The following is a 26,284-nucleotide window of genomic DNA, read 5'->3' as shown; positions in this document are numbered from 1 at the left end:
AACAGAGCTCATCTTGACCTACAGATAAGCCAGTTGGTATTTGCCTATATAATGAGCGCCAGAAGGCAGCCTTAAGTTCAGTTGCAATCGAAACAGCGCCCCAAATAGTTGACGTTTTTATTTTATTCGTATTCAACACCTTTAAAAACCAAACTTAGGATGAAGTATTTCGCCGTTCTCTTGTTGCTCTGCTCACTGCTGGGCGCAACGCTTGCCACCTTGAAGAACCGTACGTTTTTTGAGCACACCTCGCTGCAGAGATTGTGTGTAATTATTTGATCTCATTTAGCTGCCTGCGGGGAGGAGTTTGGTAAAATCGGCAACTGTCGCGCACTGCAAAAGATGTGGACCTATCGCCGGGACACCAATGAATGCATCAACTTCAACTACAGTGGCTGCCACGGCAACAGCAACCTCTTCGAATCGAAAAGCCTGTGCGAGACGACATGCAAAGTTTAAGCGTCGATAACGGGTAACCTGACTTGTTGCTATGTTTAGTGCAGTTGATAATTAAAATCATGAAACGCGCAATTGAAATTTTGTAATATGATCATTTATTGTTTTAATTTAATTAAATGTTGTATGTCTTGTGTTTTGTTTTGTTTCAATGTAGATATTTGTTGGCTTAAATAATGTTTTGTTGTTATTGGTTCTAGTGTTTAGTTTTTAGTGAGATAATCACTTATTTGCTATTGCTAATGTCTGATTTGTTAGCTATCTGCTCTCTATGCACATATGTATACAAGTATATGTATATATACGCATATATATATTTATTTATATTTTGTATATATTTATATATATATATATAAATAATCATTGGAAAGTGCTCTGTCAGCTGAAATCTCAACACTGTTTGAATCATATGGAATCGCATCGAGGATTGTGTGTGTTCAGTTCAGTTTAACATATATTCTTTAGCAGCGCTCATGGGTTTTTATTGGCAGGTTATTAATTAAAAAGCTTGCGTAATTAATGTTTAAAAATTATGCGGTAATTGGTATATACACATATGTATAAATATTTATAAGAATTTTGATTTTTATCAAATTAAATACAAGTCAGAACGTATTTATTCAATTTTAAGTATACCAATGAATGAATGAATTATAAAAAGATTATTTTTTTAAAGATTTCTTTATGCCCGCATCATCCTCGCTCTATGCTCTCTCTCTTCATACTCTCTCTCTCTCTCTCTCTCTTCAGCTGTTGCTCTCTCAGTGTTTGGAATTTCAGCTGATTGGCACCAACAACTGTCTAAATGTCTAACTAAGTAATCTATAAGTATTGTAGATGTGACTTTTATTGTGTTTTTGCCCTCTAAATGCGTATAACTAATACATAAATGGTAGATCCGCCACTTGGCATATATATGTATATAGTACTTTAATATACTTAAATTAATAATTTAATGTTATTATTAAACGATTTGCTCGTCTTCGCACTTCTTACTCAGCTTTAGCAAGTAGAGTGCTGCCATTGACAGGAGCAGCTGTTGCTGGCGGCGAATCCGGACGCGCAGCAACCGATGGCAACTGCTGTGGCTGCTGCTGAGTTGGTGTGGTCGGAGGCGACAAGGTGGAATGATGTTGCTGCTGTTGCTGATGCTGTAGTTGCTGCTGTTGCAGTTGTTGCTGCTGATGATGATGATGATATGCCGCTGCTGATTCCGCCAGATCGAGCAAAGCTGCTGATGTGGAGCTGGAGGGGATGCTTGGGCCCAGCCCATTCATTGTGCTCGCTGTCATATCCTGTGCCTCGTGCTTCATGCGTAGCACATTGTTGTTGTTGCTGCTGCTGCTATTGTTGTTATTGTGATTAACGACATGCCCCAGAGCCGGATGATGGGCAAAGGAGAGCGGCGGCAAATGCAGTCCCGGAAATGCCAATCCGGCAGCAGCTGCGGCATGCAGCGATTGCAGCAGCGCGGCCGAATGCTCCTGCGCCTTGCGCCGCAGCTCAGCCACCGAATTTGAGCGTGGATCATGCGAGCCACAGCCACTGCTCGACTTGGGCGACTCCGGCGAACTGGCCGCCGAGCTGCTGCTCACAGGCACGCTTAGCGGCGCCATTACCGACGAAGATGCCGATGACGATGGCGGCATCGGTGGCGGCTTCAACGAGCAGCACGAACAGAGGCTTTGAAACGGCGACACACCTGTAAGAAATCGAATATTTATTAATTTTTAAATTTGTTTTTTGATGTCGATGCATCATCATCATTTGAGCTGGCAGCAGCTAATAATTTGATTATCAATTGCTTTTGATTTTTCCCCATTGATTGACAGGCAGCCCATTGATAGAGATTATGCCATTAGTCCACCCACCTTTAAGGCCCGGAAAGAGCGGCTGATGCGAGAACTGAGCAGCCAGATGTGGCGGCAGGAAAAGCGGTGGATGGTTTGCGCTGCGCTGAGCTGCCGCTGCTGCTGCTGCCACAGCGCTCTGCTCACTCAGCACGGGACGAAAGCCGCAATTGCTGCAATGGGTGGGAGGAAGGTAGAAGATAAAACAGGTTAGTGTAAGGTTGTGGCCTTATAAAAAGCAAAACAACAATAATAATATTGTAAAACAGGTAAAAGCACAGTATTTGATAACTAATTGTAGCCAGAATGAAAGGAAATCTGCAAGACATGTTTAGAAGCACGTCAATAGAAAGTTTCCTTTACTCGAAAAATCTGTGTATTTTCTCAAAAACTGATTTTCGTAGAAATTATTATATAAAGGTCTTAGACTTACATCGTCCACACAATATATCGATGTTATTTCATGTATTAAATTCAAAGATAATTCTCTGGTTAATCAAGCAATGGAACGTCTTTCTTTATGAATTTCACAATTCCACTCTTTATATTTATGTTGTGTGTAAAGCACCCAGTGACAAATGCTTCGTTTTCATAACACCAAACAAACCGAGCAACAAACACAGCTTTTAATTAACGCTTAATTGAAATAAATTAAAACATTTTTATGCGTAATTGCATTATTATTAATAAACCTAAATATTGTGTATATGAAGTGGAAGCTGTTGTCGCTCGATGATGTTGTTGCTGTTGGTGTCTAGGCCTATACTCATTTTAATTGAATGAAATAATACGCTTACAGACAACAACATACGCCCCGAGCTCCAATTCGTAGAAGGCAATGCAATTTCAACAATTTTAATTGATAAGCGAGCCAACAATTAAAAAAATAGATAGATATAAATGATGTAGATAAATTATGTGCCTGGCATAATCCATTAATAAAATTAACATATTTTTTATTAGTCATTAGTGTGGCATGTTGGTATTTGTTGCAAAGCCTATAATCAAATTCAAAATGAGTGGAAAAAAATGTAAAGCAAATTTAATCTACCTTTAGTCAAATTTTTGCGTCAAGCTTTTTAGCGCTTGGTCCATTTAGGCTTAGTCCATTGGGACGATTGGAAATGGAAGCAAATGTGTCCAAAATTTAATAATTCTTAGTGCGGCCTAACTCGACACGAGGCCAGCAGGACGACAGTGTGGAACACAAATCTCTGAATGCTAATCGAGTTGCGGGGAGGCAGGAGACAGGCTGGCCAGGACGAGCCGACTGAATGTCGCGACCACAGCCACTGGGCCACAATCGTCGCGGCTGCCGCTATTAATTCTTTTTACTTTATTTTTTCCTCCCCACCGGTGGCGCTTTTTCCGTCTAAACTTGACGGTTTTTGGCTTTTGCTTTTGCTTTTGTCACTCACCCACACCAACATGCTCCTGCCCCGATTCTGAGTTGTGTAGCGCCAGTCGAGATTTTTGAGGTTTGGCCGCTTTTTGCGTTTTGCATTACCTTACGAGGGAGGACACACTATTTGGCTTAAAACAGAATTTTGTATGTGACGAAAGCACAATTTCATTTTCCCCAGAGTTTTTTCAAAGAATTGAAAATGAAAGAGGGATAGCCAAACAAATTGTTAGGATTTAAAAAACATTATAAGGACTTTTAAATAATATACATATTTCTTTAGACACATTTTGCATTCATAAGTTCTAAATGCAATAATAATAAATTAAATATGTTTTAGAAAACAATTTGTACTGTCTTTCCTTCAATGCTTGAAGGATTTATTCTGCCTTAATCGCAGTATTACTCAAGGTGTCATTGCTAGAGCAAATCAGTTAAAATTTGGAAAATAGTAATCATGCACATGAAAAAGAAAAAGTTTTGGGCATTTCCATTAGTACGTATAACTTAATTATTAAAGAAAATCTTCAACATTTACTTTATATGCACTGTTTGGTCACACTAATTTGAATACAACTGATATTGAATGATCAGCTGTTAATTTGTCAATTTATCGCCACTTTACATAACTCTGTTAAATCTTATTCACTTATGTAAACACTACATTGTAATTTTAGTAAATATCGATAGTTTTCACTATCGAAGAGTCCGAATTGGAAATTCAAGGAAGCTTTTTGTTTCGATCATAAATAAACTTGCCAAATTAAATAGTTTAAACACTGCCCAGATCTGAAGTTTCATGTTTGCATAAAAAACGCTTTATGCATCGAACATGCGCATATATATTTCCTTCTAGTAAGATTCACACATACACACATATCAACCCAATTAGGCTCAAAGGTAAAGGCAAAAGTCCGAATTCAACGACAAGAGCAGACAAACAGTGACTCCTGCAAATACTCGCACTAGAACTACTATGTATTTGTAGTTCCAGTTACAGTCTCAGAGTCGCCCCTTGCCCAAGCCGTAGCGAAAAAAGCAGTAAACTTAAATGTTTGCGTATAATTAAGCACTCATCCTTTGGTCGTAATTAAATTTTGCATGTGCACATCCAACAGCTGCCGCTGCGGCACCGTCAACAGTCGGTTCTGGGCGGGTGGCAGGCAGTGTAGGAGGTTTTTTTTATATTTGGAGTATGCGTCATGTCTGAGACTGGCAAAAATGTTGCAACAACATCGTGTCGTCATGGCCTGCAGGCAACTACGAGAACTGTTTGACAGTGTGCCCCGCCCAAACGATTGCTGCTGCTGCCGCCTTAATTGCAACACTCAACAGTGTGCCCAGTCGGAGACGGGCTGCTCTCGCACTCCTAATTAAGACATTCAGATGCTCGAGTGTTGTCGTTGAGCTCGTTAGTTAGTACATAACTTTTGCTGTGGGCCAACTGGCGAAAGAATGGGGTGGTGGTGGTGAAGAGAGAGAGAGCGAGAGAAAGAGAAAGAGACAGAGAGAGAGAGAGAAACACGAGTGTGGAGAGGGGAGGGTAGTGAGCGTCTGTCAATGTCAGTCAAGCAGGCATGCTCAGCTAGCACACAAAAGTTTTCTTAAAATTTTCGCACTTTTCCCAGATTGCCGTTTGGCAAGGAGAAAGTTTTTCCTTACTTGACTTAATGAATTTTTACACATGTTGCCAGTGTTGCCTCCACAATGCTGCCGCACCCCGTTCCTCATAATTTTTCCGGCAAACATTTTAATGCTTTACGCAATTCTAACAAATTAAACTCGAGCAATCAACACCTCAATGGCATATATGTATCAACCCCACCTCAGAGAGAGGGCCAAACTCAATTTCCGCAAAATGTTTGCGCTACTAAAATATTTTTTTATATACGCTGTACGCATTAAAAATAGATAGAAGGGTGTAATGATGTAGCGTTTTCAAGTGTTTCATTATTAGTATTGCCAGTTAAATATAGTTATCTACATCTATAAGACAGTTTAGCGATATACAAAACTAAAGTACATCTAAGTCTTCCTTTGTTGGGGTATTGCATAACTAAACAAGGGGTAACTTTCCGTTAGGTACTCTCGACTGCAGCAATTTATCTTCTTTTTTTGGCATTAGCTTTGGCTAAAATTAATTTCTACCTTCTGCCCGAACTGCCAACGGGTACTCTGAACATTATATGCTTATTATATTAGGCAACCCAAAGTCGTTGTTGTTGTTGTTGTTCTTGTTGGAGTTGTTCGGTGGGAAGGAATTCTGATGGTTGGTTGGTTGGTTGGTTGGTTGGTTGTTGTTGTAACTGTGCGCGAGTCAGTGGCTTATTTTAATTGCATGATGAATATTAAAATATTTGCCCAATTTATTATTCAAGCATTCGTGTGAGCGTAAACATCAACGAGGCGGCTGCAAATACGCGTACAAATAGGTAAATACAGATAGTACAATATGTACAATCATAATACATACATAGGTAATATATATACATACATACATATATATATTTAGATTGGGTACATCATTTGGTTTTTGGCCTCTGCCTGGGCATGAGGCTGTTTACATGTTTAAGTAGCTCAGATTTTGCATGCCTCGACTCCTAATTACGTATTTAGTTATTTGTGCATAAAATATTTGGCAATTCGGCTTTAAGTTTAACCATTTTTTCCTAATATAATCAAAGAGATTTTAGATTAGGCTGTACACAAATTTAAATTAGTTTGCAGCATTGAAATACAAAGTATGGAAGAAACTTTAAGAAGTTTTTGGCCAAGCCTAAAAACAAAGTTTCCATTGGAATTTCTTCAAAGGTAACCACAAGTGGCAAGCGGTTTGCTGTGCTCTCCAAATTAATGAATTAGCTAACCAGAACTTAGAAATGACAAGCACTAAGCCAACACTTATTTCCAGCCCTAAGAAATACAGAGGTTGAATGACATATTGTAGACTTAGTAATGGTTGTATTATTAGTCAAAATAGTATAGTAAATAAGTATACAAGAGGTATACTTCATTAAAAGTCTCATAAATTGGCCTAAGCAAACTAAACTCAAGTTCAAGTCAGTTAAACATGCAAATTCTTATCAAACTCAAGATCTTTTTGGAGATCATCGCGCGCCATTAAATATTCATTGTTTGCCGCATTGAGTTTTAGTGTTTCCTCGAGTTTTAATTGCTTATGCAAATAAGTAAAATGAACGCAATTAAAATGCTTAATGGCCTTGATAAATAAATAAATAAAACAAAAATTCAATAAAGTAATCGACACACAGAAAATTTAAAATTTTAAATTTAAAACATTTATGTTTGTTTCGAACGTTCTCAGTTAAGCTCGAATTCTTGGACAAAAATCCCACAAACGACGATGACAATTAGATTTTCAGATTATGACTTTAAAAAAATATATATTATTTCTTCTCTTCCTTTTAGTAACTATCATAAGAATGGCTAATTGTCTTGCATTGACTTTGCGAATAAGTTAACTGACGTCAGCATTAAATTTCGCTTCAAATGATTGGCATTCGAGTGTTTATCAGCTTCTCGATTTGCATAAAATATACGAGAATACTGAGAAAAATAACTAGATATAACGATAGCTGAGTGCATGCCTAATGCGATGATAAATGCTTGAGATGAAACGCTCGACTTGAGATGAGCAGCAAAAACGATGGTAGCTACAAGATGGAGGCACACACAGGACATCCGGTCGAAGGCATTTGAATAACAATAAAGATATCAAACGATATCAAAGCGCTGAGTGCATGCAATTTGGCATTAGCATATACATACATAGTAGAATGGCAAAAAGTCGGAATTGATTTGGTCAACCGTTACAACAACAAACAGCGAGACAAATGATTCAACTGAAACAGGAGTAGCACCAGCAGCTGGAGCTGGGGCAGGGACAGGAACTGGAGCAATGCCTGTCAATCTTGACCTTCTTGCCCAGTGGGTTGTCCCCTTTTTGGCAGCCACTCACCCACTTGGCTTGTGAGCTCCTGCCGCTGTGCCATTATTGCCCGATCCGCATCCTGATGGCATGTATGTATTTTTCCTTCTTTTCTTTTTATTGTGGTGTGACTCTTGATTGTTGTTGTTGTTGTTTGCTGTTGTCTGGGCGCGTTGACATGTGAGCTGAAGGAGAGTTGCGGCCGCCCGTCGCCCTTTAGCCGGCTGATGAGACCGCCCACTGCTAACCGATACACCCTCCCCCCAATCCGCAAAAAAAAAAAAAAAACAGCAGCCGCCTTTTGCCGGGTGTGGCATATGGTTACATTGCAGCATTACAAAGCACGAAACACCCTCATTCACGCGCAATTAAATTTTCAAGTTGCTTTTTATGAGCGTAATCGGTATTTTTAGTTATGTTTAGATTTATAAGATTTATATAGGAAAAACGCCAAATTATTTTAAAGTGAGCAATTAAATTGCGATTTAAATCTTTACATAGAAAGTAGATAGAAACTTGGCAAAAAATTAAAAGAGAACTTTTAATTTATTTTGAACAACATTTCAGATGAGAAAGAATAAATGTTGATTAGCAATAATTTAATCATATACATATAATATTATAATAATAACATATTGATATAATTTTTGTTTTGAGTTCTAGTTTCTGATTTACGAATATTTATTTTAATCTAAAATTAAAAATACACAACACAACCTATTTTATATTCAAAGAATGGGCTTCAAAGCAGTATCCAATTATACTTTCCAACACACACAATTATATTGCTGAGACTATGCTAACCACAGTTATTATAATAAATAATGATCTTTTAGAATATAGCTAAATGCCAGTAAAACTCATTGCTCATTCCGAGCCACCATCTAATTTATTTATTAGCTGAATTAGAATCTAGCTGTTGAAAACAATGCTTGGATTATTCAGGCGCTGTTGTTCCGTTGGTGATTAGAAGCTGGCATCGTTAGCACGTGTCGGTCATATCAATGCAGCATCATTAGATCTGGCCAGAACTGTTGAGACTATGTGGGACTGGGCGAGGACTTGGGGGGCACTCTTAATGTTTCCGCTGGCGCACACGACATCCGCTGACCGGAAGTGCGCCAATGGAATTTAAACGTTTTTCATCCAAAACATTAACTGAAACGTCTTCCGCTGCGCACGCCTGTTCAATAGCCCGTGCCGCACACCCGGCCACCGCAGGAGTCACAGGACTCTCAGGCGTCTCCTTGGCAAGAGTCGCAAGTCGCGCCATCAACCGAATCCACATCCATCCACATGCCACCCATCTAATATCATTACTGCTCTCATTGTGGTCGTTTGTCTGGCTATAATAATACACCTAACTCCCACAACCAGACAATTTCTCCACTTTTCCTTTGCTTGCTCGTAATCAATTGCTAATTTAGTCATCGTCGCCAAAAAATACTTTAGGGGTGACATTTGACATTTGTACTGCACAGAAAAACTCAGCCACCTCCTCACTCCCCGTATCCTGCACGGATTTGTAAATATTTGCTTGGAAAATTGTTTTTCGGGGGGTGGTATTTGTTCTGTTTGCCGTTTACTCTCTTCTCTTTATGTATTTTTTTTTTCTTTCCTTTTTTGCTGCCAGTTGTTTCTGTGCTCGGTGGCATTGTTATTGTCAAATTGACGACAAAATGCGACACTTGCCATAAATGTATTGTTTGTTGTTGCCTAATGCCCTTGTAAGTGGAGGCTTAATGACACGCAGGCAATTAGCAGATCGTTGAGTTTTAATCGCGCTGGTTTACAGAGGGGTGGTGCACGCATCAGGGGTTGCACATAAGTAGTTATAGAAGTAGCTATTTGTGTACCGATGTTATGGATAGCCCTTCAACTAGTTGTACAAGTAATTCGATTATGCATAACCTTGCACTGAGAATAAGAATTTCTCACCAACTAAATAGACCCAACAGATCCTAAGTTAAACATCGTGAAATTTGACAGCATTTTTTGTTTTAATTGAGTGTCTAAAATCGGAAGCCAAAAGTGAAAGAACTCAATTAAAATAATAAATTAATTATTTTATATTTTGAATGGAATATACTACTATATCACTATAAAATAATATATATATTTCTATATTTCAGCCTATTAATATTCAGTCTATTCGGTAATAATTGTATTTTAAATGCAACAAATTATGAATTACAACTCAAAGAAAACCTCGATTTAATAATGGAAATTAATTATGATCGATCAAATGATATTGCTGAACTGGTCGAAAAACACGGCACACATTTTGTTATTTAACAGCTCTGTGTAATTAATGGGTTGACAAATTTAAATATTTATCTTTTAAATTTTGTCTCCATTGGCGCCTAATTTTAAAATACTATTAATAATAGAGATCTTACAACTTACCTATCGTTGGCAACGCTGCCGGCACCAAAACTGCCAAAAATGTGACTACCAAAGGCTGCGGCAGCAGCTGAATGTTGCATCTGTGCTGCGTGCGGCGTTGTTGGCGTTGGTGTCGATGACGCCGAGTTGTTGGACGAGGCAGCCATACGAGAGCCGGTGGTCAGCGACATGGGGCCACCCACCTCGATGGGTGAGTCCGTGTTGCGTGAGTTTGAGGGGCTGCTGGGGCCCAATCCGCCAGCCATTGGCGTATGCTCGCGCATGCCCGGCGAGGGAGAGCCGGCGCTGATGGAACCCAGCGATTGGGAGGCGGAGTGCGGTGTGGCGGTCAGCTGTGTGGAGGACAGCGGTCGTTCATTATCGCTGGAGTCCAGATGATGGCCACCAGTGGGACTGCGTGAATGCTGCTGCTCCAGGGGCCCATTTGTTAAAGGACTATGGGAACGCTGACGCGGCGGCAGCTCATCCATATCATCGTCGATCTCGCCTGTGATGTCTGGCGAGGATTCGCGTGAGTCATGCAGCTGCAAAAGAGAAGTAATCATTTCAATTTTAAGCTATTAACGAAATTTAAACAATGGCTAAGTGACTATTTGGTTCAAAACGTTGCTGCCTAATTGGCTACTAGAAACAAGATTAAAAGATTTATTTAAAATTTATATAAATAAAGTTATATATATTTTTTTAATAAATTAAATTTTAAATTAACAGAACAGAAACAAAGGTCTTATAAGCATTTTCAAATGCCTAAAATATGTTGATACTTGTTAATCCAACTCCCATTTCATGAATTAAAATTAATGAAATGGTTTACAATCGAACTAAAAACTTTCTCAACAGAATTTAAGTCTTATTTTTCAGATTGAATATCAGCGGCCAATACATTAACTCATAGTTATACTAAACCCTTGCAAGTGATACCCATCGACTACAATTCAAATAACATTTTCAATTCAGATCAGCTCAATATTTCATTATTCATTTTTAATATTTCCTTTCAATTGTATTCATCATTCAATACCCCCACCACATCGTTTGCGGCAAGTCTGTGGAGTGCAAAAGCGATTTCCGTTGCCACCACATCCGCGATATGGCATTCTCCTGCAGAGCCTAGCACGGCGATCGTGCCACCACATGTGCCTATTTGCATGTTGAAGGCATCCGCGAAGAAAGGCATGTCCTTCATCTCTGCCAGAATCGCAACCTATCTGGGCAGCTGATGAATAATAACACAAGAGTTGCAGCATTCTTTTTTCAGATGAGAAAGTTTTTTCCAATCACATACCGGAAGCAGCACCACGGTAATTGGTGACAAACTGTGCCTGAGTCTGTGCCATATAAAGGGTCAAGCAAGCGAAGACAAGAAGGAAATTTATGCTATTTAAACTTGTTAAACTCGATCAACCTTCAACTGATTTTAAGCTGTAAATGTGGGTACTTATATAGCATCTACGAATACTATACAATTTATTAATAATACAGCAACGATATACAAATATCGTTCACAGAAGGGACCTAAATATAAAGTATTGTTCATTTCTGAATTGAATGTCGGCTCAATAAATTATTTATGCAACTATTATTTTACAATGAATAAAGGGTAATTTATATTGTGAACTATACTATTTATTTTGTACATAATATATTTATATATATATATATATAGATATATAACATAGTTTCGAGGGTGTTCAGTCGGTATTCCCATATATTTGTCTCATCATTCTTAATTCTTAATGAAGAACATATTACAAGTTCAAGAATATTTCAATTACCTAAGAATTTCTAAACTCGGAGAATGTATTTACTACTTGCCAGAATGGACATTACATAAAAAAATAGGTTTTAACTATTCAAACCAAGATTAAATAGAATAATGGAGAAAATATTTCAAGGTGTTATCTTAGAAGCGTAAATATGAAAAATTATTCATTATTATATGTATCCATGCATACATATTTATGTTGGATTATTTCAAAGACTTTCTGATTGCTTAAAGAAATTAAATATATATATATTAAATTTACTATTATGTATATATTTCTTATGATTTTCGAATATTTTTTCAAATTGATAAAAATGGAACAAGGGTCTTATAAGCATTTTCAAATTTCTTCAATATGTTTACACTTTTTAATCCAAGCAATACCAAGTTATACTAAGTCCTTGCAAGTGATTCCCATCGACTACAATTAAAACGTTGCAGTCGGGCATAACCGACTGCGAAATACTTTGATACCATAAGTTAGTCCAGCAGATAACAAGTAGCAAAGACCAGGGAGGGTATTGCTAAGAAATACTGTCCAAGTTTGCCTTTCAAATTGCGATAGATAAAAGCTAGTAACGTTTCTTCGAAGTTTGATAAGTTTAGCTCTTAAATTACGGGAGATAAGCTTTTGAAAATGTTGAGGGCGGGAGTGGGCGTGGCATGGTCCAACATTTTTTCCCCGGATTTTGGAAGGATGCTACTAGCAATATACCTTTTAAATTTGAAATGATCTTATACACTAACAGGTGTATCGGTTTAGGGAGGCGGAGTGGGCGTGGCCATCCAATTGTTTATCGATCTCTTAGGGGAGTTACCAGTAACATACTTTTAAAATTTAGTGACTCTAGCCCACAAATTGTGGAAGATATGCGAATTTCAGATTTCTAGGATCGAAGTTCCCGGGGGCGGCGGGTGTGGGCGTGGTCTGAAAATTTATTTGACGATTCTTGGAGGAGGTTACCAGCAAGTCAGCTTCCAAGTTTGGTCACTCTATGCTTAAAATTGTGGGAGATAGGCGGACTTATTGATGTACACTTTCCGAAATATCGACCTTGGCGATTATAGGCGCAGGTGTGGGCGTGGCCATTCAAATTTGCTATCGGTTTTTAAAGGCGGCTAAAAACTGCGGAAGATATAGACATGGACGTGGGGGTGGCGGAGATGGACGTGGCATATACCGATCTTTCTGGGACATCGCCAACCACCTCCACCCAAATTTGGTGACTTTAGCCTTCAAATTGTGGAAGATGTATGGCCTTATCGATTTGCGAATATCGATTATATCGATTTCCTAGCCTCCTAGTGGGCGTAGCACTCCAATTTTTACACTTTACTCATAACATTTTCAATTCAGATCAGCTTAAAATTTCATTATACATTTTTAATATTTCCTTTCAATTATATTCATCGTTCGATAGCCCCACCACATCGTTTGCGGCAAGTCTGTGGAGTGCAAAAGCGATTTCCGTTGCCACCACATCCGCGATATGGCATTCTCCTGCAGAGCCTAGCACGGCGATCGTACCACCACATACGCCCATTTGCATGTTGAAGGCAGCTGGGACGAAAGGCATGTCCTTCATCTCTGCCGGAATCGCAACCTATCTGGGCAGCTGTAGAATAATAGCACAAGAGTTGCAGCATTCTTTTTTCAGATGAGAAAGTTTTTTCCAATCACATACCGGAAGCAGCACCACGGCAATTGGTGACAAACTGAGCCTGAGTCTGTGCCACATAAAGGGTCAAGCAAGCGAAGACAAGAAGGAACTTCATTCTATTTAAACTTGTTAAGCTCGATCAACCAACTGATTTTAAGCTGTAAATGTGGGCACTTATATAGCATCTACGAATACTATACAATTTATTAATAATACAACAGTTGTTCCAGATTGTAGTCACTGAATACAAATATCGTTCACAGAAGGGAGCTAAATATATTGTTAATTTCTGAATTGAATGTCGGCTCAATAAATTATTTATGCAACTGTTATTTTACAATGAATAAAGGGTAATTTATATTGTGAACTATACTATTTATTTTGTAATATATTTATATATATATATATATAGATATATAACATAGTTTCGAGGGTGTTCAGTCGGTATTCCCATATATTAATCTTAATTCTTAATGAAGAACATATTACAAATTCAAGAAGATGTCAATTACCTAACAATTTCTAAACTCGGAGAATGTATTTATAATTCACTACTACTTTCCAGAAAGAACATTACATATAAAAATAGTTTTTAACTATTCAAATCCAACTTAAAATTAAAGTGAAGTATTTCAAGCTGTTATCTTAGATATCTTATATAAGCTATATATGATTTTTTATGTTTTTATGTATTTATATTTATGTTGGATTATTTCAAAGACTTTCTGATTGCTTATATAGAAATATTTTTGATTTACTTTCCAATTTTAATGTAAGAAAATTAGAGAAAAAAATGTTTTTTTTTGTTTACCACCATATAAACATCATATCCAAATAATTAAATTTATTTTGGGGATTTTCGAATTGTTAACGTAAATTATACCTGATGTCTGATTGATTACCCAGCCCTCATCGTGTACGCTCTTGAACATGAGCTAGTTATTATTATTATAATATTTTTTTCCAACTGATTTCCTTCTTGATTAAAGGAAGATGTTGTTAGGTTAGACTGCAGTTGAGCAATGTTGAGCTAGATTCACCCAAACTAACTAATTCCATTCGGTTGAAAAAATAGTTTTTAAAGTGTTTTTGTGTCCAACCCCGGCTTACCTTATCCAATGAGCTGCTGCTTTCGCCATTCTCTCGCTTACGTTGCTCATCCTTGAGTCGCTCCGCCTTGCGCCATTTGGCGCGTCGATTCTGGAACCAGACCTGTGAATGACAAAGGATAACGCAGAGAGGATGCAGAAGTTAGAAAATTGCTTTTGTACGCCTGAGTGCTGTTATTTATGCTGTGGGCGAAAGTTGCGCCCCCGACTTGGCTGCCAGCCAATTGAAAATTGAAAAACTTTCATCACACACTCACACGCATACAGACACACTTATATAAGAAAATAAACGAAATTTTCCACCTCAGAAACTTTAACAATTTGTTGTTTGCTTCACCCGCCACCCACTCCACATCCCATTGATTTTCATTGTGTCTTCTAAGACATAAACAAACAAAATCTGATTTTCAATTTTGCGCAGGCACACAAAACAAATTTGGCCTGTAATCAGCGCCTAAATTGGTAAGAGGCTGCAAACGATGGCAAGGGGGCACATGCACAATCATCCACATACACACACACACACAACCCATACACACACACACACACATGCCAGAGCAGCATCTTCACTAATGAGCTTCAATCAAGACAATGCCCAGGCATCCTTCGTAGCCGTCGTAGCCTCCCCCACACCACCCCCAACCCCACTGCTCTCTCCTCTCTCCTCTTGGCATCCTTGGCATCCTTTTTGCCTGCTTGCTTATGCGCGCGTGTTTCCTTTTTGGTAGCATTTGTTGTTGTTGCTGCTGCTGCTGCTGCTGTGTTGCTTTTAGTTCCGGTTACGCTGATTCCATGCTTAGAGCGCCCCCTAATGGGATTTCTAACGTCAGGGGGCGCCATCTTCTATATCTATCTCCCTCTCTTGCACTCTTCGTGTGGCTGTGTGTGTGTGTGTGTGTGTGTGTATAAGTAAATTTCCTAATCAAAATTCAAATTAGACATTGTGCAAAAGTTCGCATTGTTGTAATCATAACGCAACATAAAACAATTTCAACATTTTGCGCCTCGAGGCAACTTTCTCCGCTCTCTTTGCACTCTTACACACACTCTCTCTCTCTCTCTCTCCCTCTCTCGCACACTCTGTACCCGCTGGCTCTGCTGCTCCACTGGCTTAGCCGCCATGTTGGCAATATCCCAGACACAATACACACACACACACACACACACCCACTTAAACAAACACTACCCCAAACCCATGCTCAAGTGGCTCTGCCAGGCTCCAGCTAACAATAAATTGCGCACAATCCAACCCCCGAAAGACAACCACCCATCCACCCCCTGCTAGCACAGACTTCCCTGGACTTAATGCGGGGGTTTCTCTTTTTTCCTCTTTTTTTTTTTTGGTTGGTGGTGACGCCCACCAGTTACTTAATACAATATTTATGCCATAAGCACATTACCAATAAAATATGGTTGGGTAAACTTTTTCGAAGTGCAGCGTCTCCCTTCAGGGGCTCGGTATGAGTGGGACAGGTATAGCCTGGCGTGAGCGAGACAGACAGTGTATGGCTGTGCTCTCGTTATTATCATCAGGACAAAAATTGAATAATGAAAAACAATTGTGTGCGTCTGCCTTGACTTTGCCAACCAACCCCAACTCAACTTACATCATATAAATGTATGTATTTGTATATGTATGTGTGTTTTTTATCTTCCAATAATAATTTCATGCACAATTTTGCTTTGTTTTATTGCAATACCTAAACGAAAAATGAAGCCCGCAATCTTTCTCACAAAACGGCCGGAAAACGTGTTTCTTATTTATTCAATTCGCTTGGCTTAGTTTCTTGATTGCTTCTCGAAGCTTACAGCTGCAGAGTATGCAAAGAATTGGGCGGCAACTTTTATTTAACTTTCAGTTTAATTTTCAGTTTCTGTTGCTCTCTGCCTTTTGCCATATTCATTTACAGCGATGCTAATTGATTTCGTTTGTCTACAACATCTCTGCATTTTTTTTTGGGGATAATTTTTAAATGATGTTTCCAATTTTCGGAAATGAAATTCTGTAGTATATTCCGATTGCAGTTATTTAAATGAACGCATACTTTTAGGTGTAGCTCGAGCAATCTTAAGTGGCGTCAAAACTATTTGCTTTCTTCGATAAAGATTTATATAAAAATAATAATTAAAATTAGTGAATGAATATTGTTTGAGTAGGGTAATAAATTGCACACTTTAATGTTAGAGTTCTTGTACACTTTTAAAAAATCACTCTGGAAAATATATATATTTTCTCTAATTTTCTGGGGTTTTAAAAAGACAAATATCTTACAAATATGCTTTTTGAATAATAAGTTTAGCTACTCTTGACGTCGAAGAATGCCGATTTTTAATTTTTCTGAGTATAGGTTTTATAATAACACATTTAAGACACTTTTCAACACTGTATTTGTGTGCCTGCACTTCTCACATTCGCTGAACAGCACACGTCGCTATTGGCAAGCAAACGCATTTCGCCCTATCGAAAAAATTGCTTCTGAGAAGCTCTACTTCACGTAATTTATTTACAACATAAAAATGTAAACAGAAATGAGAAAAGAAACGCCCGAAGGCGGCAAAGTGCTCATAATTTCGACTCAACAATGCGAACAGGACACACGGTAAACAATGGGAATGGGAATGGGAATGGGAATTGCAAACTGGGCGATAAAAAAAATTGCGGTTACAAGTTACAAAAAGCGATTTGCGATGTAAGAGCGAAAGCAAATAAGCAAACAAAGTTGTTCAAGAACAACAACAACAAAAATGGAAACAATGAGCGAGTAACCTAAACAAGCAAAGGTAAACAACACCACCCCAAAGGAAGAGGCTGCGGGTATGGGGTTGGTCGGGGGTAATTATGGCAAGTGCGCACCATTAGCTTCCGCAAACAGTTTTGTCAGCACTCCACAGGACGACGACGGCGGCGACGATAATGACGCAGCTCAAGTGGAATGAATGAACAGATGTGTTAATATCAAACGCATTTTGTGAACCCTTTGCAACAAAAACACCAGCAACATTTGCTGCCGGGCAGCAGCAACAATAATTGGGCTACCGCAACAGCAACACCCCTCGGTATCGCCCATATTGCCGGCGGCGAACATATGCAGTCCAGAGAGCTGTGTCCTGAGTGAGAGAGTCCTTGCCATCAACTTAGATCAGCATTAAAGGATTATTGAAGCAAATGCAATTATTTGACAGTACGCCACAGCCAACCCCTTTGGGCGATGTCTTGAGATGTGGTCGGATGGTTTGGGTGGTTTGGTTGCTTTGGGTGGTTGGCGGGTTGCTTCCACTAGTTTCTCCCTAATTCCCATAGTCTGTGATTATAATAAATTATCAATTATTGGCATTATATGCGGTCGCCTTTTCCACTCTTCTTTTGGCGCATAGTGGGCGGCACGTGGGTGTGGCACTTGGCATTGTCATGCTGCAGACATAATTCCAAACGAATTATGTATGTGATATGCGTTTGTAATGCGAAACGGGGTAAACGCAGTGTGCTGTGGCATCGATAACCAGCTTATAAATATTTTCTTCAATGAATATTAATGTTTTTATTTCGAGTACTAATTGAGATTGACTGTGGCAAGGCTACGAACAGTCTTAGTCTCTGAGATAAAGTTAATCCATGATTCGAAAATGTTTCTTTTAGTTGTCAATTTAGATTTTTCAATCCGCTGACACTGTGTGTCCTATAGTTCTGATAATATATAATCGATTAAGTTTGGAAACAATATTTTTACAAGTACGTTTTCATATTCTTTGAGCATTTCATTTTTAAATAATTTAATTTAATATTAATATTTAATATAATTTACAATTTCGTTTACTATCTAAAACATAATTCTGTACTTGGCATTATCAATTTGTAGTTGCACATCAAACTTTATAAATTGATGCGAATAATTGTGGTTGATTAAGCTAGAAACCTGAGCACACAAATTAAGTCAAAGAAATTTGCAAATTGGAACTGTGCGAGACTTGTAATCATTAGCACTGGCAATTTGTGACACTGTGCCCGGAATATGGTTGGATTAGTGCAGGGGCAGCTGACAATTAGCGGATCTACTTCCACACACTCGGAGGCACTTGCTCGCTCAAGATGTGGGTGGCTGGCACTCAGGCACGTTGCCCACGCAAAAGATTGCAACTGAGCAAATTATGCAGCACAAAACTTAATGAGGATGCAACGTTAACGAGACACGTAGCCCATCTCTGAGATGTGAGATTGCGACCCACACAGGTGACTGCATTAGAAGCACTTTGGTGGCGTTAGGCTATGACAATGACGCACTTGTCTATTTCCGGCACAATTAGCTGGCGCTGGAAAAAAAAAAAAAAAAACAAACAAAAAAAAACAAATTGTCCAAACTGCCCCTCAACCCCGAGTTGATGGCGCAAAGTTCCCAGGCGTAACCTGATACTTTGAATTAAATTTGGTACAAATTTATATGTCAAACGTCCAACAATGGGACACTTGTCGCAAACACGTGTACACTTGTCAGCCTAACAGCACAGCCCAACGGAACCACCCAAACCACCCAAACCACCCGAATTAGCCGACTGTCAGTTCGCTGACTTCTGTCCAGGTTTTCAACTGAAACAGGTCTTTAAATGTCAGACACATACAAAACATATAGAAAGGCCATAAAAAAATACGGCAAAAAGCTATGAAAAAAACAATTGTTAAAAGAGGAAAAACAGAGAGAGACATTGAGAGAGAGAGAGTCGCTTTCGGGCCGGGTTTAGTCTGGGATTTCGATAATGGAATGAATGCCAAATATTTTGATGAGGGTGGCTTTTTATCTGCGCATTTTCAGCGACCGCATTTTGACACATTTTGCGAAAATGCCAAAATAAATTTTATAATAAAATTTATTATGTACTTCGCTTGATTCCTCTCCAACCCCTCGCACTTATTTGCCGCTCACTTGGATTCGTAAAGCCGGGTACTTGTAACCTGATATGTTTCTCTTCTTTTATTTTTCCACTGTCAATTTTTGATGTTCGGCGTCTGTCGCACCGCATTTCAATCCGGCGCAAAATCATTTACTTAATGCGTATCCGTGCGACTGGCGAGTAAGCCAACTTGAGTTTTGATAAGTACTGCACTATTCTCTCTCTCTCTCTCTCACTGTCTTCCACTCTAATTCTCTCTGTCTAGACGGCAACTGGTTGGTTACATATTGCCGCCTTGGCTGCTTGACAAAGACAAAGTGCTTTGAAGTTGAGCTAATGTGCCCGAGCTTGCTTATAAATGATATTGATTGATAAATCAGCGGGGAATGAAATTTAATTTAAGCTAACTGAAACTATGAGAAATGATCAGATTACTTTACTGCGTAGTGAGAGTCTCACGATTGATGGGGTTAGGGAAAAATATTTTTCAAAAAAGTTAAGATTTTCATAAGAATATTTCAATATATGTGGAATGAACACTAAATTTGCTGATAATTAAATTAATATGGAAAAACATTATATCCAATTCAAGCATATTAAAATGCTCTAAAAAGCTAATGTGCTTCAATTTAAATATATATATTCATTTGGCAATCTTAGGCATTGTTAAGATTGGTATGAAATTAAAACTTTATTTATTTCCGACTAAGATTAATATAATATGCGGAGTGCTTTTCAATTTGGATATAACATACCAATTATTTGTCTTCAATAAATTTGGTACATTCACAAGTTTCGTTGGATAACAATATAACAATCGAGTATTCAACGGAATTGCAACTTTTCTTGAAAGGGAAATTATTTGCTCTTCTATGCAATTCTCATGCAGTGCTGCTTTTATAAAGTCATCCTCTTTTATGGGATGTCGAAATGCCGCTACAAAGTAAAGTTCATAACTGTCTATCAACCTATATAAAACTCGCATCTAACTGTATATTGAAAAATAAATTTGATTTATTACGAGTATTGCTCTGGCCCGTCTCTTTTGTAAGGCAGGCAAGCAACGAGCCAAGCAACAATTTGCCCTGGAGCTGGCCAAGTTGGCAGTGAGTTTTGGCTTTTATAAGAACTTTGCATATTTGCTTCATTCAAAATGTATATAGAATATTTTTAAGGCAGTTATTGCATTAGGTTTGTACATGACCCCAACTCGCTACCTCTTTCTCCCTATCTCCATTAATCTTTCTCTCTCTCTTTCTCTCTCGCTATTTCTGTCACTGTCTCTTCTTATATACGATGTGCATATGCATTATTAATAGAAGGAGTGGGAGAGCGGGCGGAGTTGCTGGGCGTAGCTTTGATCAGGCTGCGTGACCGGGCTAGGGTTGCCCTGTTCGCTATTCTTGTGAAATTTGATACAATTTATGAGAAAAAAATTTTTTTTTTTTTTTTTTTTCTGCTTTTCTCATTTATAATTTGGTTTTTACTTAACCTTTTTTTTTGTTTTTTAAGCTCTTGGTATTTTTGCATAATTTCGAAAGGATTGACCAACCCAAAAGAGATGGAAAATCACAGTTATAGTCACTGCTGTCAGTTGTGGCACTCACCTGGACTCGCGCCTCCGTTAAGTTGATTTTCATCGCCAGATCCTCGCGTGTAAAGACATCCGGATAATGGGTCTGGGCAAATGCCGTTTCCAGCTCCTCCAGCTGTTGCCAACAAAACATTAAAAATGTACAATATTCCCTCTTAGTTTTTCCTTTTTATTTCATTTTTTCCTCAGCCAGTAGTTTGCTTACCTGTTGCAATGTGAAAGTTGTGCGATTTCGTCGCTGCTTGCGTCGCACAAAAGTCTCATCGTGTATGGCAGGATGATACGAGTAACTGGTATCTGCAAGGGAAACAGCAAAGCTAAAGTTAGTCAAGGCATTAGGCATTAGCTATCCCAAGGTGTTTGCATTAGCTGGCATAATTGAGCTAGTTGCATCGCCCAATTCCCCACTTCTCTCTGCTCGGCGCTGGTGTCGGTTCTTAAGCCCAGTCAGCATAAGCGTCACTAAGCTGGTTACACTAGTGTTCGCCTAGAGTCTAACGATTATTCGATGCCATTAAGGCAATGCATATGAAACATGAGCAGTTTTTCTTATTACCTTGTAGAGCGTATTATTATTCTGTTGTTATGTTTGTAACACATTGAAGAAGACATCTTCGACACCAGTAAGAATCTTATTATTATTTATTGTGATGTTTTTAAGGCATTGAAGAACACATCTCCGAACACATCAAAATATATATATATTTATTCATATATATATATATTCATCTTCATCACTAGCCGCATCTAATTAGCCATGTTCTTCTGTCCGTCTACGTGTTTGTCCTGATTTTATACACCCATTCCTTTAAATGGATGCTTTCCCTCTGTTTCACTGCTATCTTGTTGAAACTTGGCATATAACCGACATTTTATTTCAGGCAGTACATAGTTCGGAGCTGACCGGATCGGACCATTATATCACAAATGTAAAAAACTTAAGTTTTGAAATATAGAAATGAGTTTCGATCTGAAATCGCGTTGGCGAAATTCCTTAAATCATCTTCTAGACAAACATGTCAACCTTTCTGAGTCAACTTAAAACTAATGTGAAATATTCAGTTGACTTCTATGAAACAGAAAATAAATAAATAAAATTAGCTTAGTCAAATTTCGAACTCTGAACTTCAATTTAGACGTCAGCAAATTAACATCAGTATTATTCGGCTGCCAAAAAAGAAAACTTGTACTTCATGCATAAAATTCAGCAGATTATACGAAAAACTAGTACATTTATGTACACATTACTAAATACATATGCTAACTTGTATCGCATTCAAACCAAATACTGAAATTTATTTCATGTTCGTATCTGATCCCCAACGACTCAAAATACTTTCAAGAATTCCCACCACACTCATTGCTAATATTTCTTAAATAAAAAAAATTAATTAACCATTCGTTATAAAGAGTATTTTAACTATGTTGCTCAAAATATCTGCATTAGTTTGGCCAAGTCTTTGCTTGACCCCCCCTCAATGAGGCAGTGAGTAGGAAAACAGAGCTGTTCGGTGGCACGACGTGGCTATTGCTGAAAGGCAGCTGTTGCCAAAATTGCAGGCTAATTGAATTTTCTAGCAGCAGCGCCATTTTGTATGCTACAAAATATTTTATAACTGCCTTTTGAGCCGAGTGAAAGCGTAAGAAAAAGACAGAAACACACACAAACAGATACCGAGACAGAGACAGAGAGAGGGAGAGAAAGAGAGGGAGAAAGAGAAAGAGAGAGAGAGCGGAAGAGAACAAGAGTTGGGCATGCGACGTGTTGACAGCCGCACTTGACCCCGGAAAGGCGGCAAAGGAAAAGGCAAAATATAAAACGAATGCCAAAAAGTGAGGTCGAAAATTGTCGGACTTTTCATTGTTGTTGTTGCTGTTGTTGTTGTTGTGTTTTTTGGGCCTCTTGCCATGTTGTAAAATTAATTTTCAATTTGATTTTAAATAAATAATTAGCTAGCAAATTGCAAAATTTAATTTTAATTTCTTCTTGCTGACGCTCTTAAGCTCCAACCAACCCACACAGTTCCCGCTCCTTCGCTGCCGCTGTGTCAAGTACTTCTTCTTTTTTTTTTGGGAGGTTGCTTAATCCGATTAGCTGGAAAATGTTGTTAGGAGGCAGCCAGCAGCTAGCAGCAACAGTAGCCCTCGGCGCTCATTTGCGCCATTTGCTTGAAGGTCGCACTGTTGTTGGTCGTTGGTTGTTGGGTTGTTGGTAGTTGGTTGCTGTTCCCCCTCAGGGGAATACATCTAATGCGCTCTAATGTTGTTTGGCTGACAACTCTTGCAACTGCTGCTGATATCAAAGTGTCGCTATGCAAGCTGCGCACTTGTGTCCGTCTATCAATATTTAATTGTGAATATAATTAGAAAATGTTGTGCCGGTAAAGCACAAGATGCACTTGCCACTAGGCGGCTAATGCCGCACATCATTTGTTGGCCGACATCTCATTCTCTCTATATAGATTTTTGTGCAAAGTATTGGCCGGAGAGTGCCTGGCTAATCAAATGAGTCAATGAGTCAACGGAATGTGTGCACTTTTCGCAACGTTTCGTTTCCGTTTTCGTTTATCGGGCTAATCAAATTTTTTGTTTCCAATAATTGCTTGAAATGCAAATGGACGCCTTGAACATGTGGCATGTTGCATCTGGCATGAACTGCCTACTGGTTTGAGGCCAAAAAGCAAACGGCAACGGCAATTAGCACAATTAGGTTGCCAGTCCAAATCCCCAAAGCGTTCACCAGCCTCAACTCTCCACAGCACCCTCCTCGCCTCCTTCTCACTCTATACACACTGGCCGCTCGTCCAATAAGAATTTCATGCTGAAAGCATCGACCTGCGTACTAGACCAAACGGGAAATGTCAGTCAGTCAGGCAACAACAGCAGCAACAGCAACAGAAGCAACAACAACAACAACTCAACTAACCGCACTTGTCAGGAAGACAGGATTAACAAATCCTTGTTGGCAAATTGATTCAAAAAGTACCCAGCAGAGGGCACATAGAAGCCAACGCAGACAAGGGGTGCATAAGAATGCTGTGACAGAAAGTGATGACTCCGAAAACACCCTGTAAGTTGCTAACGACAGCAGTCTCACAACAAGCTTCTTTCCAAGCAATGATAATTATGTATTTTATAAATATGTATACATTTCTATCTAGTTCAATGAATGACAATTTAATCTTTTCTTAGACCTGTTTAATTAATTCAAATCAGTCATTTGTTTTTCCCCAGTTACTTAAGTAAATCATTCAGCACTTACTTTACTTATTGCAATATTAATAACTTAACTAGTAAAATTAATTCATTTTAATCTAATCAATATAATAATATTATTATACATTTTCTATTATAATATAATAAAAATACAACTTAATACAAACTCCTTACCCCCTTACGGTGTACAGGGCATAGCAAGACCTCTCTATTTCTACTCAACTCTCTGGCTCTTCTCTCTCCCTTTCTCTGTCTCTCTCTCTCTCTCTCTCTCTCTCTGTCTCTCTCTCTCTCTCTGCTGACGTATGTCTGCCGCCCCGCTCGTTAGCTGCGCTGGTAATGGGAGATAATTCAATTTTTAAACATTTGGCATAACAAGGGAAACCGTCATTATGGGATTTTTGGTCCTGGCTGTCGAAAGTCCTTGCAATCAGCTATCCTTGGCACTGGCCCATTCTGTTGCTCTGCAGCTGTATCTGTATTTATATCTGTGTATCCGTAAGATACATGTCTGCAACTTTGCTGTCTGTGTCTGCCAGTTGATTGGCATGTTGCTTGACTTTGAGTTCATCTGTTGTATCTGTGAGATACACACACACACACACACACACACACACACACACTGAGCCTGAAAATCAATTTTCATTCGATTTTTCCGTGTCTGTGTGTAGTCTTGCGTAATCTCAGACAAATTAGCATTTATTATAGTTTCGCAGTAAATTAGTTTTGGCCCAGTTTCTCATGCAACGATGCCGGCTTACAAATTGCTAGCGACACTTTTCGACTTTTCAACTTTGGCCATCTTTTCTTGATTTCCCCAATTCCCAATGCATAGGGCAACAGCACTTCTGGTGAACCCACTCCATCCCTCCCCCTCCACAACCTGTGCCATGGTCTCCATTTCAAGTTGAGCTCTCAGCTCTCGACGTTGTCGCACGCGCTCGAATTTTTAAATTAGTTTAGCAATTGAGAAGCGTTCCGGGTGTCGAGTGCCGGAGAATCACGAAGCACGAATCACGAATCACGAAACGAAACTAAATTGAATTAGCCATGCAAATGTTGAGCTTTTTTATTTTGATTTGTCTAAAGTGTCGCAGTTGATACCTTTAGACATTTCAAATCCAATGCATATACATGTTTGAGGTACAATACTTGGCCAGGCGATGACAATTTGATGAAAACTTGGTTCTTGTGTATTGGTATTGTGTTTAGGGAATCAGGTAGTAACGCTTGGAATATAGATACTGAAGTATTTAATGGTATTGAAAAAAAAACTTAAGGAAATGGGAAAGTAGCTTAGATCTTTATTTAGCTGTATTATAAAGTACATGTTTTCATATATTTTCACAAAATACAATCTTGTAAGCTTCATAATTAATTGATTCCGAAATCAGGTAGTAAGTTTTTGAATATCTCAAATTTTGAGAAACTTTAAATAATTGAAATAAATTGCAATTCGCTCAAATCTTTGTTTGATTGTACAGTAGAGTAAACGTGCTAAGTTATTTCATTATTGAATGTGTTCACAAAAAACAATAATCAATAAACAATAATTTTGATAATTAAACTTTCAATTCAAATTCGACAAACTTATATTTTCAAAAATATATTTCTTTTTAATTTAATAATCATTTCTTCCTTTTGTTTTATCACAGAGAATTAGATGAGCAAACTATGCGTGTTGCATGTATAAGTTAAACAATCGCTTTGCCGTGCATAATTCAGATCACATTCCGTCTGTTGGCTCATTAGAAGTGTTAGAGTGGACTTTAAGTGTATTATAGCCAAGTATGTGGATGCGATAAGTAGGCACAATTTATAAATTGCATTAGTAACACCTGCGCCACACTTGACGCAAATCAAAAGCGACTGTTGAATTTGTTACGTAATAAGCCGCAAATATGCGTAGTCTGTCACATTATGAGACATAAGTTGCAAGTCGTAAGACACACATCTCTCTCTGTCTGTCATATTGAATAAGTCAACAAGCAG

The 26,284-nt window shown here is 38.5% G+C and overlaps 2 protein-coding genes across 2 annotated transcripts in view; one reads left to right on the top strand and one right to left on the bottom strand.

Moving 5' to 3' along the window:
* Nucleotides 1-84: 84 nt before the first annotated feature.
* On the top strand, nt 85-550 carry LOC6571524 (chymotrypsin inhibitor SCI-II). The gene is made up of 2 exons (XM_001997676.3): nt 85-229; nt 290-550. Exons 1-2 carry the CDS (start codon nt 160-162, stop codon nt 457-459), a joined length of 240 nt encoding a protein of 79 aa, XP_001997712.1. The 5' UTR covers nt 85-159; the 3' UTR covers nt 460-550.
* A 544-nt stretch (nt 551-1,094) lies between these two features.
* LOC6566756 (homeobox protein aristaless) overlaps nt 1,095-26,284 on the bottom strand; it is a 40,068-nt gene continuing 14,878 nt past the window's right edge. Inside the window, exons 3-8 of the mRNA XM_001993196.2 lie at nt 21,282-21,373; nt 21,090-21,191; nt 14,600-14,701; nt 10,064-10,587; nt 2,328-2,479; nt 1,095-2,158 (exon numbers count right to left, since the gene is read on the bottom strand). Of these exons, the coding sequence (XP_001993232.2) occupies nt 1,449-2,158; nt 2,328-2,479; nt 10,064-10,587; nt 14,600-14,701; nt 21,090-21,191; nt 21,282-21,373 (1,682 nt within the window). The 3' untranslated portion in view covers nt 1,095-1,448. The remainder of the gene's footprint in view (nt 2,159-2,327; nt 2,480-10,063; nt 10,588-14,599; nt 14,702-21,089; nt 21,192-21,281; nt 21,374-26,284) is intronic.

This window comes from Drosophila grimshawi, unplaced genomic scaffold (assembly GCF_018153295.1).
Source record: "Drosophila grimshawi isolate 15287-2541.00 unplaced genomic scaffold, ASM1815329v1 contig_1377, whole genome shotgun sequence".
NCBI classification, from domain to species: Eukaryota; Metazoa; Arthropoda; class Insecta; order Diptera; family Drosophilidae; genus Drosophila; species Drosophila grimshawi.
This window is presented reverse-complemented; position numbering and strand designations above follow the sequence as displayed.